The 15,347-nt window shown below is 42.6% G+C and overlaps 1 protein-coding gene across 6 annotated transcripts in view; it reads right to left on the bottom strand.

Annotated features, from left to right (window-relative positions):
• Nucleotides 1-15,347, bottom strand: part of APP (amyloid beta precursor protein) — a 205,210-nt gene that overhangs the window by 159,002 nt on the left and 30,861 nt on the right. For all 6 annotated transcript variants that reach the window (XM_029939098.1, XM_029939099.1, XM_029939100.1 and 3 more), the window contains exon 3: nt 784-896. In XM_029939098.1, coding sequence (XP_029794958.1) covers nt 784-896 — 113 coding nt within the window. The remainder of the gene's footprint in view (nt 1-783; nt 897-15,347) is intronic.

Genomic DNA, 15,347 nt, shown 5'->3' with positions numbered 1-15,347 from the left:
GTCAAATCACAAAAGCTCTGTATGTGACAAAAGAAAACAACTGGTTAAAAAAAAAGTTTAGAAAAAATAATTGGGGAACAAAGGTATATTTTAAGGTTTCGAGAAGGTAAGATTTTAGTTTGTAATTTAGACAATATGGAATAGACACATAATAAATCTAACTAAATTTGTTTTGGACTCCAAAAATTACTCCTAGACAGTTTTTATTTATTTATTTACTTATTTTTCGAGAGACAGAGAGAGGCAGCTCGAGCAGGGTAGAGTCAGAGAGAGAAGGAGACAGAATCTGAAGCAGGCTCCAGGCTCTGAGCTGTCAGCACAGAGCCCGACACGGGGCTCGAACCCATGAACTGTGAGATCATGACCTGAGCTGAAGCTGGACGCTTAATCGACTGAGCCACCTAGGCACCTTGGACAGTTTTTAAAATAAATAAATAAATATAGGGGTGCCTGGGTGTCTTAGTTGGTGACGCATCTGACTTTGGCTCAGGTTATGATCTCACGGTTCGTGAGTTTGAGCCCCATGTCAGGCTCTGTGCTGCCAGCTCAGAGCCTGGAGTCTGCTTCGGATTCTGTGTCTCCCTCTTTCTGCACCTCCCCTGTTCATACTCTGTCTCTCTTTCTCTCTCTCAAAAATAAACAATAAAAATAAATAAAATAGAAAAATAAATATAACTTGTTTATCAACATGGCTATTTCCCCTGAGAATATCTTCCATCATGCCGTTACACATATCCCTGGTGAATCTTCACTTTACAAGAACAAAGAATGTATGAGTGGTACCTCTTTGGCGACGGTGTGCCAGTGAAGGTGGGTTTCACAAACATCCATCCTCTCCTGGTGTAAGAATTTGCACTTGTCGGGAACAAGGAGGGCATCACTTACAAACTCGCCAACTGCAAGAAAGGAAAAGGCTTCCTGTCACTCCGTCTGCATCACAGAGGTCTTATCACTGGGTCTGTATCAAGCAAAGATGAACTAAAAGTACTTCAGAAGTTAAACAGCTTTTTGAGTGATGAAGTAATCCATCCAAGAAAGACTAGTACTGTTAGAATGTAGATTCCCGTGTCCTGAGCCCAGTTCCTTGCTGTATCAACCTTGGTGGTTCAAATACTTCCAACCAGGGCTGCCTGGGTGGCTCCATGAGTTAAGCTTCTGACTTCAGCTCAGGTCATGATCTTGCGGTTGGTGAGTTCAAGCCCCGTGTCAGGCTGTGTTCTGACAGCTCGGAGCCTGGAGCCTGCTTCACATTCTGTGTTTCCTTCTCTTTCTCTGCCCCTCCCTTGCTCTCTCCCTGTCTCTCTCAAAAATAAACATTGAAAAAATTAAAAAAAAAATACTGCCTACATGTATAAGTGAAATCCTTATATAATTAATATGTATCTCTGACTGCAAAGTTAATCATGCAGAAAGCTTCCAGTGAATTACAAAGCGGGGGGGTGGGGAGGAATGCTGACAGACCCTGCCTGGGCAATCATTTGTGCAGAATCTGTATAAATAATTATCCATCCTTCCCCTTCCTGGACATTTAATCTGTTTGTAAATTATTGGAACATTTAGCATATTTCTACTTCCTAAAATTGTATACATATGTTTATATATGTGAGACACACACAGAGTTTCATTCGGTTGGATTACGAAGACTGTTCCTTAGACTTTTGCTGTAATTTTAAGGAAAATGTAGATCATGCAAATTATTTCTAGCATTCCTGGTACTGCAGATGTAAAGATATTACATAAAGCCCTACAAGAGTGCTTACATTCTTATGAGGGTAAAAGTTGGATAATTACAAAATGTAAACCAGAGCTTAACTTTCATTTGTTTTGTTCACTAGAGTATCCCCAGCGTTTAGCATAGATTCTGTGCACAGCAGGCAACCGATACCTTGATGAAGACACGAGACGCTGTAATAGAGACAAAGAGGAGAGGTAACAGATGCAGGCTGGGCTTACAGAGCGAGCACGTCTGCGTGGCGGCACCGGGGAAAGACTCAAAGCAGAAACAACATCAGAGAGGAGCCTACATGGTCGAGTGCGAGGTTGCTGTGTAGAAAATGAAGGAAGCTCCAAGACGTAAGGATCGTTCTCGGTCTGGTTTAACATTCCACTCCCGATCCCTGGCCCCGTTCTGGCAGACCTGACCATCCCGAAGAGACGGATGGATGAATGGCAAAAAGCACTTCGGAAGGAGGGGAATTTCTTGTGTAAAGAAGAGTAAAAAGGGCAAGGGTATTTGTAGAGGAGACACAAGTGCGATGAGGCCGGAAAACAAGGTGAGTGGATAAGGGAGTTCAGAAGTAAATGCGGCTGCAGAAAAACGCTGGACTCCTCACTGGAGATTTTAAGGCTCTGGATCCCATTTTGGAGGCAACATAAGCCAAAAGACACTTTAAACAGAAATGACATGCTCAGGTTTGTTTTCTGATAAACTCTTGAAACAAGCGAGTGTGGGGGCGCCTGGGTGGCTCAGTCGGTTAAGCCTCCGGCTTCGGCTCAGGTCAGATCTCACGTTGGTGGGTTCGAGCCCCGTGTCAGGCTCTGTGCTGACAGCTAGCTCAGAGCCTGGAGCCTGCTTCTGGTTCTGTGTCTCCTTCTCTCTCTGCCCCTCCCCCTCTCATGCTCTGTCTCTCTCGGTATCAAAAATAAATAAAACATTAAAAAAAAAAAAGAAAAAAGAAGAAACAAGCGAGTGTAGGAGGCCAGGAAAGCAGGGAGACCACAGAGTAGGGCACGGCCATCCTTCAGGCAAGACAGGTAAGAACAGATTTTTTTTTTAATGTTTTTCTAATGTCTTTATTTTATTTTGAGAGATGGAGCAGAGAGTGAGTGGGGGAGGGTCAGAGAGAGAGGCAGACACAGAATCTGAAGCAGCCTCCAGGCTCTGAGCTGTCAGCACAGAGCCCGACATGGGGCTTGAACCCAGGGACTGTGAGATCATGACCTGAGCTGAAGTTGGATGCTTAACCAATTGAGCCACCCAGGCGCCCCGGCAGGAGCAGATTTAAACCAATGACTCCAAAGAAGCAAAAAGTAAAAGTTGTCCACACTCTAGCAATGAACACATTTTTTTTCTTTCACGGTGTGGTAACATAAAATATTCTGAAATGTACCATAAAGGGCAATAAAGGCCCTTGGGGCGGGGTTGGGGGGGAGGGAAAAAACTGGTTTATTCCTGTTATAGAAAAGGGTTCTTTAAAACTTTCTATAAAGGCGCTCAAACTTTAGTCTGTTTCCAGCTCAGACATGCCAGATGTCTCCTGATATTTAAACACTTATTTTAATTAATAATATTTATATCAAAACCTAGGGAAATCATAGAGGATAAAGAGCCTTTCATCTTGCCATTCCTTAAATCTTTTAAGACAATCTATGATGCTCCCAGCGCGGGATGGTGAGTCACAGAGAATGCAAGGAACATGAGCAGCCAAAGGCTGCGAGCAGGGGGTGTGGCACAGGAACCCGGGAGTCCTGGGTCACTACTTAGTCACACAGGTCACCACACCTCAGCGCCACAACAGCCGTGCGGCAGATCTTTTATAACATCAGCCTCACCTCCCAGGGGGAGAAAAGCAGCCAAGAATCGTGCTGAAAGCCACCCACTCTCAGGAGATGAACGCTACACTATATGGTACAGGGAAGTAAACAGCAAGCATGCAAGTGACGTCACGTATTTCCCCTGTTCTTTTACACAGAATACTATCAAACAAAACAAAAACAGCCAAACGAAAACCCAGAGGAGATGGCGAATGGAAAGTAAATGTAATCTCATCTAAAGCCAATACACCTTCCCGTGGACTCGATGGTTTCTTGGAAAAGGTGGTCAACTGTAGCTGTTAGCAAGAATGCTTGATACCTCAGCACCCCAAGTTTCAAGGCCACAGGAGGCCAGAAGTGATCAAAGGCTTGAAGACACCTCATTCGCTTATTGGCTCTGGTCAGCCAAGCCATGCCGCCATATTTACAAACGTCCAACATACTAGGTGCTTTTCTTTTCTTCTTTTTAATTTTACAAGTAATTATTGTTAAGACTAAAGGCCTGGCCCAAGGCTATTAAATCAGTTCATGAGACAATCTGGAGCAGACAGTGGATACTCTCAACCTTGACCTGAAAGAGTTCTTGCAGCATAAACTGGCTAACAGGCGTCAAACAACAGTATGTCTTGTTTTACTTGCCTTTAGGCCAGGCTGCAGAAGACTAGATTTTAATTCAAAAAGCCAGAGTGGTTGAAAGATATTTGCCTTGGGAAAATTTCACGTTCATCAAAAGGACACATATTGCATTAATTTGTAAAAAGATATTAGAATTTTTTTAAATTTGCAAAAGGACACTTCATTTAGCATTGGAAAGATGCCCTTGGGTTTCTAATAATGTATATAGCCAAGAAATATATGCCCCCTCAAATGAGATTGCTTTCCCCTCCAAGGATAAATACTGGTTATTGAATAAGCCCTCAGGACTAATGGCCAAATAGGACGCTCATTGTACTCTAACATTGAAACAAAATTTGGCAATGACTTAGTGGTTTTACGGCCCTGCTTAAATTATTACTTTCAAAATTGATGAAACATACTAGAATGTTCCACATCAGAAATTTTAAGCAATTAAACCACAAAAATCTGTTAACGATTTTTAATAAAGAATAAAAGAGGAGTGGCAAAAATCTAATGAATCCTTTCTCACAAGCTAGTTTAGCTTAATATGGCTTATATTCTATCCCCTTTTAATTCTAAAAGAATTATTCTTGAATATCTATGACACAAGTGGGGACACATGGGGACTCTCTGTACTTACCTTCAATGTTGCTGTGAATCTAAAATTGCTTTAAAAATAGTCTTCTAAATAAAAAAAAAAAAACCCTGATGTATTTACCTGGAGTTTCCATATTAAACTATGTATGTTTTTAATTTTTAAATAAACCTTCTAGTTTTCATTAGTTTTATCTTTCAGGTAAAAAAACCAAAACCCAAACCACAAATACACACAATGTTTAACAGATATCAAGTGAAAGTGATCAAAATAAATTAAGTACCATAATGAGAAATCATATTCCTGTTTATACTGACCTCTGGGACATTGGTACCATTTAATCCTAGTGGATAAATTCATCAATATATACTGTGCACATTTATGATTAAGCATACAATCTGATTTCTTGTTGAAAAAATTCACAATTTATATCATACACACACACACACACACACACACACACACACACACACTCTAACTGAAAGAGGATTTTCAAAGCTAATGAACAAGATCCAGGTTTGGCCAAAAAGTCTTGGCAAGAGGACCAATGGTGCCCGGCGCAATTGGGACTCTGCCGGCCTGGAATCCGCTGGCTCTTTGGTGGTCTTTGAGACAACTGTCTAGCTCAAATTACCTCATTCTGCAGATGGGAGGTCAAGTGGCCTGCCCACAGAGCCAACTGGCGTTGGAATTGGCCTAAAAATCTGGGTCTCTAAGCTCTTCAGCCAGGAGTGGTAACTCAACTCATTGTCAGTTAAACTCTGGTTGAAATGGGGTCATTTGGCAAATTCTCTTTGGCTTTTCTAAATGCAGATTCACTTTTAGACTATAAGATGCTGACACTTTATTACCAACAATGCAGTCTGTTTGACGAGAAAACTAGCCTTAAATTACCTGGCTAGCCACATTAAACAGCCGAGGACGCACTGCACAGCATACTACAGACACTTGATAAGCAGAGGCTTAAAGACACATTGGGGTTCTTCTCTCACATAAGAAGTCTGGTACTGAAGCCAGGGCTGCCAGAGATTTTCATTGACGCCCTCATGATCCAGGCTATTCCCATCTTTCTGACTGCCATCCTGAGCATGGTGGATTTTGTCTTATGTTCCGTGGTCAAAAATGGCCAGAGTAACTGAAGACTTCAAGCCAAGTTGCATGCAGGAAACAGGAGGAACAGGCCAAGGGATGATAGCTTTCTGTTTGTTTCCTTGCCCTAATGCAGCTTTGCTGTTTTACACGGGATGGACACCCTCCTCCCCATTATCTGCATCCTGCACGCCAAGGCTATGTTATCTGGCCACACTCAGCTGCAAGGGAATCTGTGAGACTATTTTCAGCAGAGCGCATTGTCATCATGAACAACAAAATCTGGGATTCATTTAGAAAGGAAGAAGTGGGAATACATATTAAATAGGCAAGTAGTGGCGTCTCCTGGACCATGGAATTCAAATATAGGAATGCATTTTTCAATTAGGCTGTCTTTTCAAAAGACAGATGATTCCAGGAAGAAGACAGAATTGAGGATGAAGTGCTCCAATGAAAACCACCAGGACCCTGAATGCACAGCACAGGGAGAGATGGGGTCGGGGCTGTCGGAGGACAAGCAATGTCTCCTACAGCTGAGACGGTTGAGAGTCAGAGTAAGACTGAACAGACTGATTAAAGGATCCAGAACCATAACTAAGATATTTAAGGTACAGAGATTTCAGAATTAAAAAACAATATTTCTATAAAGTTGCAAAGACTAGAGCGGTGCTGGCCAGAATCATGGGGATAAATGTCAGGGGTCTATGAATTTCTGCCCAAGGGGTGTCCTCACTTCCTGGTCTCTCAAGAGCTAAAAACGATTTAGGAAAGGGGAGATGCGAAAGTGGGGTGGGCTAAGAATATTCCAGCAACATAATTACTGAAAAATAGCAAAGCCTGTTTGCTTCTTTGTGCTATCCTTGACCATGAGAGAGGAGACATGGCGTAGATCTGACTCTCTGGGGAAGATGTCGACAGTTTCAGTAATTCTGGACTCCACGCCCTGCACTGCCATACATGCTTCGTGTACCTCACCTCACATCATACTCAGAGAACCATGCACTGTGCCAACTACAATTGTCTCACCGTGTAAGGGGAGAAGGTGAGACTGAGAAATTATATCATCAGCCCAGGTCACACACATAGTCGATGGGAGAGCTGGGGAAATGAAATGAGTTCACATTCATACAGTGCTCAACTCCGTGCCTGCACCAATTATTATCATTGCTAGTATTATTCCTCCCCCGGCATCCATTCATCAACCACTACTGTGTCTCATATTAATACCAATTATAGTTTATAAGAATAGAAACAACTACTCTTCATTGTTTACTGATCACCTACTATGCTCCTATGAAAGGCAGTGAGGTTTTAATCTCTGTACATTATCACTGTTCAGTTAGAATTCCACAGTTCTACGTTGGAGCATTGCTTATGATGTAATGGATAAATGATCATGGTCTGCACAGCGGGGTGGAGTCTCTATGAGCCCAGAATCCTCGTGACCAATCTTTTCACTTTCTGCACAGGGCCCCGGGCTGGCTGTTAGGGCGGGGTCTCCTGCTTTCTCTCTGGCAGTCAGTCCTTCCGGCGGTAACTCTTTACTGCACACTTTCTATTTTTAATTAATGCTGAGAACACAGCAGTGGACAACACAGATGGAACTAAATGAAATTCTAGTGGGAAATGATGAAGAAAAAATAAAACAGAATGTCAAATAGTATTAAACAGTACACCATAAAGCAGATCCAGGGAGAGGGATTGGTGGGGGTGGGGGGGTCATGCAGAGCAAGTGGAATTTTAAACAGAGTAGTCACGGAAAGCCTCCCTGAAAATGTGGCATTTGAGTGAAGGCCTAAGGAAGTGAGGGAACAAATCAGCAAGATAACAGAGGAAAGAACATTCAGGGCACAGGAAGGAACAAGTGCAAAGGTCCTGAGGCAGGAGCACGCCTGCTGAGTTCACAGAATAGGGAGGAGGCCAGAGTTGTCAGGAATGACGGGGAGGAGGTCAATGGATGAGCGAGTTGCCAGTGGACTCTGCAGGATTGTAAACACTGTCCACACTCTGGCCAGAACCCTGAGTAACACAGGAAGGCTCTGGAGTGCTTTTCTAAATGAATTATTCTTGCCCCACAGGTCCAGACTGGAAGTACAAAGACCAGGTGGGGAGCTGTTGCAGTAACCCAGGTGGGAGAGGACAGTGCCTTGCACCAAGACGGGAGCAGGGAACGGTGAGCAATAGTAAGATTCTGCATAAAGTCTGAAGGAATAACCTAAAGGATCGAATGAGGGTGGAGACGGAGAGTCAGGATCTCACTTGTTCCCACTCCAGTAGCCAGATGATACTTTATATTAAAGATGACAGAAAACAGGTTGGACAAGACCTTCCGTCTGTCCCTCGTGGCCATGCGGACAAGTAGAACGTCCTAGATTTATGTGCTTATTAACCCACACAACTCCACATATGCATATCATGCCTGAGTGCTGTAGGCAGATACTGACTCAGGCACATTTTTATTTTGCCATTTTAGATTCTCCCTCCATGTACAGTTTCCTCTTGAATTTGCTCATTACGTATCAGTATTTTGTAACTTCCACATGTTAACACACAGACAAAGAAATTTTTCTGGGAGGCATCTATGCTCCAGAAATGGGAAGAATACTTATGGAGAAGCCAAAATATTTCTCAACAAACCTACCCCTTTGATAAAACTGTGGTTAAGTTTTGCCTCAGAGAGGGGACTTACTGGCTTCTCCAAGGGGACAAAAGGGTGAATTACAAATTCCTTTAAGAAGTGACTGTAGCCGCCCCAGCGTTTCATTTTAACTATTACTAGATAACAGAACTGAGCCTTCTTAGCCTCAGAAGTCTTTGCCAGAGGACACACACTAAATGGATCACGTTTCAATAAAGGCAAAAAAAAGTGAAAACCAGAAGTTTCACTTAAATGGTCTCTCTGATTTATTCAAGTGAGGGGAGCATAGCCCTATACACATGCAGAAATGCCAGGCTGGGTAAAAGACAGAGTGTTTGACCAAGACTCTGAATAACTGGTCTTAGCCAGTGCAAACAGCATGACGGGTCTACACTTAAAAGGCAGGAACATGATGAATGTTTGTTGGCAGTTCTGCAGCTTTTAAAAAAACTCGTGTAGGAATGAGTTAACAAGTCTGATTCGGTTGTGCAAGTGTGTTGAAATTGAATAATCAACTAACTGGACGGTGGGTGGGTGGTGGGTGTCAGGCTTTTCAGTGTGGGAATGAGAATTTACAGATAAGCAAGTAGAGCGGGTGGAATGATCCATGTGGTAATATAGGAGAGGTGGAGACATCAAGAGGAACTCATATTTGGCTTAATATAGACACAGATGCTCAGCGTGGAGAGTATGTACAGATGCAGAGAATACGAGGGTGAGTGTGCAAAAATGTACTGCTGCCTGTGTCAGCCGAGACGACCCAGCAGCGAAGGTATTCTGGGAGCCACTGAGCATTCCCATCTTAGATTTGAATACCATTCTCTTCTCCAATGAAAGGAATGAGGGCTTCGCGGAGAAATGGCTGATTCTAGGGGTGGGTGCAGAAAATATACAAGAGCAGTCTGGAGGACCAGAAAACAAAACAAAATAAAAAGAAGATATTTCAAATAAGCACAAGAACCCACTAAAGAAAGCTCCCAGGGGCCAGTGAGGAAAAAATTTGAGCCATGAAATATATCAAATAGTACTGGATTATAACTCAAAGTATTCCTAAGTACAAATGGTGGAAAAAATAAATAGATGGAAAGGGACAAATCTGTGCAGAAGAATCCCAAATAATATACATAGGTACTCTGCCCCCAACGAGGTGAAGCATAAATCTCTAATTGTAGGCTACGCACTGGGACTTTCTTCGTAAGCACAGCATGCAATGGGGAAAAGGAAGTACCTTTATACTGGAGAAAGCTGACAAACACTACCCCAGCCGGGTGATCATGGTCAGATCAACAGTGACCTATCACCTTGGTAACATGTGCACTTAACATGAGAAGAGCACCTTACTTTTGTGGTCCTCCTTCCAAAAAACCCGTAGCGCCAGTCCAACCATGAGAAAATTCCAACACAGGAGCAGCCCCCCAAAATGCCTGATGGGTACCCCTGAAAACTGCCATGGTCATGAAAAACAGGGAAAGTCTGAGACGCTATCACAGCCAAGAGGAGGTTAAGGAGGTCTGACAACCAAATGTGATGGGCTTCCTAAATGGGATCCTGAAGATTAAGAAAATCTGAACAAACGGACTTTAATAAGGTCTCAGAACTGGTTCATTAATTGTAACAAATGTGTCAGACCAACAGAAAATGTTAATCATAAGGACATGTGGCTGAGGCGTGTATGGGCGTGCGCTGGGCTATCCTCTCAATTTTTCTGTAAGTCTAAAACTTAAAGTTTAAAAACTTTTTTGGAAGTCTCCTTGTACAATTTCATACCTATTTGTCTTTGCATCAATATTCTGACCTTCAAAAGAATGTCCGTGAAATTACTATAACTGAAAAGAAAGTGGGGTTAAAAAGATCTTCCTTCCTAAGATGGGCTTCTCTTGTATGGTATTTTTAATAACTAGGCAGAGCGTGGCTTCGGATTTTCTAAGCAAATCTTCTGTCACTGAATCATTTGTGTGATGTGCGGCATTTAAATTCTTTTAAAAACTTGAAGAATTTCCGAGTCATCACACATATCAATTAGAAAGAAGATGCTTTGCTTTCTAAGTTTAACCTTGTTTTAGAAATGTACATAGAATGTATCATAGAATTCAATTACCCTTTACAAATGAGGAATCTCACGCTTGAAGACTAATTTCTGCATAGCTAATAACAGAACCAGGCTGGACTCCAAGTCTGGCTCAATGGTGATGCTCGCTACACCCCAGTCAAATGTTACCACATTCCACAAATTCTGCGTCATGGCTTCCTTACTAAGCGACCCTAGATTAGTTAAGTCTCCTGTTGCCTCTCTTTTATTGTATGACTCAGTCTTCAGTCTTCGTCTTATCAATAGTGGCTGTTCTTGGTTACTTACATTTGTAGTAATTCCAACATCAGTTAAAAGACGGAATTGGGAAAATAATGGCTGTGGAATCTTTCCAGATCAAGCGTGCGCCAACTCTAATATGCTTCCGAAACCCCTGGTGTGTGGCATCAGCATTCTAGACTCATCCTTCCTCCCTCTAATCCCAGCACCTGGATCTGGGCATGTGGGATGAGCCTGAAACACAGACCTCCCCAGAGGGATTCTGATCAGGCGTTCACGGACCACACTGAGAAACTGTGCAAACACCAGGGGGCCTCTCGAGCTTCAAGTCACCTGTGGATCTTGTTAAAGCGCAGTTTCTGATTGGACAGGTTGAAGGTGGGACCTAGTTTGCTGTGTAACACGCTCCCAAGAGATTTGATTCAGGCAATTTGATTCAGTCGTTCCTTCAGGCGGCGAGAATCTACTTAACGTAATCCATTATAGCCGATCTCATTAAGTTGCCGGGTTTTTGTTTTTGTTTTTTAAGTTACAGGTTATTATATAACACTTTTTTAGAATGCCTTATCTTTTGACTTAACATAAAATAAAATTTACCATTTTGACCTTTAAATGCACAGTTCAGCAGTGTTACATTTACACTGCTGTCCAATCAGTCTCTCCTCATCTTGGAGAACTGAATCAATCTATACACATTCAACAATTCCCATTTTCCTCCTCCCCCCATCCCTTGGCAACCAGCGCTGTATTCTCTGTCTTTATGAATGTGATGACTCTAGGTCCTTCACATGTCTGGAATCATATGGTATTTGCCTTTTTATGACTGGTTTGCTTTGTCCCTTTAAAAAAGATAATCAAGTGGGGGTGCCTGGGTGGCTCAGTCGGTTGATCGTCTGGCTTCAGCTCAGGTCAGTCATGATCTCGTGGTTCATAAGTTCAAGCCCTGCGTTGGGCTCTGTGCTGACAGCTCAGAGCCTGGAGTCTGCTTCGGATTCTGTGTCTTCTCTCTCTCCCTGCCCTTCCTCTGCTTGCACTCTGTCTCGGTCTCTCAAAAATAAACAAACGTGTATATATAAACAAACACATATATAAACATACATGTACTTGTATATATATATAAATCTAGTAATTCATGCCTTCTTTCCATAAGCCTGGGACTTGTCCAATAGATTTCCCATTCTGGCACAGTTTTAAGAATGGAGTGCCTTTTCACACATCCCTGAGAGCAAAGTTGCTCTTGTTTTTTCTTTTGCTTCTTAATCCCAGAAGGTACAAAATAGGGTGGAAAGAATTCCGTATTTGAAGCTGGAAGGTAGAAAGTGACGCAGTGACTCAGGGATATAGTGACTTCCATGCATGAAAAGGGGAGGACAGTGATGACTTCTGGCCATAGGAGCTCAGATGAGAGACAAGGATGAAAATTAAAATCGACAACAATTTGGTTTAACTTTAAGAGGTCACCTCTCCTTTCACTCAGGATTGCTGAATCCCCCTGTGTCCCCACCTTCATGGAAGTGACAGAGTCCTGTGCAAAACAGCACAGAGGAGCACTGTCCACTGGAAATGTAACACAGGCCATGTAGGCAGCTTTAAATTCCTAGTGGTCACATTCAAAAAGGCCAACTTAGTTTTAGTAATATCTTTATTTAACCCAGTAGATACTAAATGTTGTCATTGGAACGTGCAATCCATGTAAAAACTTACTCCTAGGGCCGTCTGCGTTCTCCTCCACCACTCTCCAGACTGACTCTTCAATAACTGCTGTGGATTGTACGTGATGACAGGTGTCGGTCTGGACTAGCCGCATTTCAAATGCTCAACAGCCACATGTGGCTGGCGGCCACCACTGGGCAGCACCAGCTTAGGGTCAAATTTCAGAGACCAGGAACATCTTTCAACAAGTGATGAGGTGAATGTGGACGGGTTGAGGTTATGGGGTAAAATCTGAATCCAAAGATACAGGCCTCAACAGAGAAATAAATCCTAAGTGTGAATACACTGAAAAGACTGTACTCACAGTTCTACATGCTATCAGCATTCCAGACTTTTAAGTTTATTTATTTATTTTGAGAGAGAGAAAAAGCACAGCGGGGAGGGGAAGAGAGAGAGAGAGAGAGAGAGAGCATCCCACACAGGCTCCGAGCTGTCAGCACAGAGCCCGACATGGGGCTCAAACCCACAAACCGTGAGATCATGACCTGAGCAGAAACCAAGAGTCGAACACTTACCTGAATGAGCCACCCAGCTGTCCCTTGAATAGCATATATTTTAATCACTGGGAGGAACAGCATTACAACTCAATTTGTTACCACCATTAACCCTATTTACCAGCAAACAGCCCTTTTCTCTCACTTCTCCTTTTGCAGTTCTCATATTTTAATTTTTACTTATGAAGTATGTGATCAATTCAGATGTGGGAATTTGCATCAGGCTTCCTTTATACCTAGGCCTGCTCATCTCGAGCCTAGCTCAGTGCTGAACACGGAGGAGAGCTGGAAAGCAGAGAAGTGAAGGGATAGCATCCTAAATTCTTTATTTTGCCTCTTGGAAACACAAGTATCCTCCCTGGCTGCGTTCTCCTAATACTTACTTTCTACCTTATTAAAATATTCATAGCCTGATAGATTTTAAAGATGCAATTAATTAGGGTTATATATGGGGCTTTTAAAAAGCCACATGATTGCTAACAAAATACCAATCAGTCTGATGTGCCATGGGGCCCAGGAACCACCACTTATTACCAAAACCTTAAATTATATACAGAAGTAAAAATACCTGGCCTGTTTTCTCCACGTATCATACTCAGATACCCACGTGGGAGGTAGGCTATCAGCAAGACGGGAGGAGGCGTTTTCACAGGTAAGTGTCTCCATGGAGTTGGGAACTGTCTTTCCAAACCTGACCCTACTTCCCTCCAGCCCCCTACCAACCGGCCTTGGGGGAACAATCCTCCTCAAGTCTTCTCTCCCTTTTTTTTGTTTTTTAATTTTTTTAACGTTTAGTTATTTTTGAGAGACAGAGAGAGACAGAGCACGAGCAGGGGAGGGGCAGAGAGAGGGAGACACAGAATCCGAAGCAAGCTCCAGGTCCAAGCTGTCAGCACAGAGCCCCACTCGAGACTTGAACCCACGAATCAAGAGATCATGACCTGAGCTGAAGTCAGACACCGAACCGACTGAGCCATCCGGGTGCCCCTCAAGTCTTCTCTTAAGGTTTATAGCAATGAGCACATTAATCTGCTCTCAGTTTGCTGTCCGTTTTCCTCACTACCAGACTTGCCTCCTTAAACTGAGTCTTCTCTAGCTTTCCAATCATAGAGACAACACTTGCCATTTCATTTGCTCTACTAGCTAATTGTTCTTTCCCTTTTACTGACTCATCTTTTATTTATTTTTTAAATGTTTATTTATTTTTGAGAGAGAAGGGGGAGGGACGGGGTGGGGGAGACAGAGGATCTAAAGCAGGCTCTGTGCAGACAGCAGAGAGACCGATATGGGGTTCGAACTTGCCAACCTTGAGATCATGACCTGAGCCCAAGTCGGATGCTCAGCCAACAGCCACCCCGGCGCCTCTCACTGACACATCTTTTAATAATTCTGATTTTGTAATCTCATGTCAGTTGTTTTTATAATAGTTTATTGTCAAATTAGTTTCCATATATCATGTCAGTTTTTAACGTAGATAAATTTCGATCTAAAAAGTAATAATTGGATTGGAGGCGGATTATAAGATTATGCGATTAGTTCTGACATTTTATATTCACTTCAGGCCTCCTATATTATTTTATTATCTATGTTGTAGAATATACATAAATGTGTTTCATTAACAAATAATAATTCTCATTTTTAAAGTAAGACACTGCCCTCTACTCTCTACTACTTTTTTACTCAGACACAATCAGCTCCTGAACAACATGGGTTTGAACAGCATGGGTCCACTTACTAAACGTTTTCAACAAGCACAGTACAGTGCTGTGTGTTTTCTTTCCCTTAGGATTCTCTTAATGACATTTCTTTTCTCTAGCTTACTTTACTTTAAGAATACAGCATCTAATATATGAAGTACATGTTGACTGACTGTTTATGTTTTCAGGAAGGTCAGGAGTAGACTACTAGTACTTAAGTTTTGGAAGAATCAGAAGTTACATGTGAATTTTTGACTCTGTAAGGGCTCAACACCCCTAAACCCCATGTTGTTCAAGAGTCAAGTGTATGGATTCAACAACTACTTCTCTTTCAATGTTGACCTTTCAGCTCACATTTCCGGTCCCAGCTGGACACCTACCTGGGAGGGTGGTGACTTTAGCAAATGGACACTTGACCATCAAATTTTAGAACTGTACTCAAAGAATAATAAGCAGTTCTTCTTTGGGTCAAAAATCTATCTTTTTATTAAATGTTTTTTTAGAGGCGCCTGGGTGGCTTAGTTGGTTAAGCATCTGGCTTCCGGCTTCGGCTCAGGTCATGATCTCACGGTTCATGGGTTGGAGCCCTGCGTCGGGCTCTGTGCTGACAGCTCAGAGCCTGGAGCCTGCTTCAGATTCTGTGTCTCCCTCTCTCTCTGAC

The sequence above is a fragment of the Suricata suricatta genome, chromosome 5, assembly GCF_006229205.1.
Source record: "Suricata suricatta isolate VVHF042 chromosome 5, meerkat_22Aug2017_6uvM2_HiC, whole genome shotgun sequence".
NCBI classification, from domain to species: domain Eukaryota; kingdom Metazoa; phylum Chordata; class Mammalia; order Carnivora; family Herpestidae; genus Suricata; species Suricata suricatta.
Note: the sequence above shows the minus strand (reverse complement) of the source record. Positions and strands in the feature narration are given on the sequence as shown.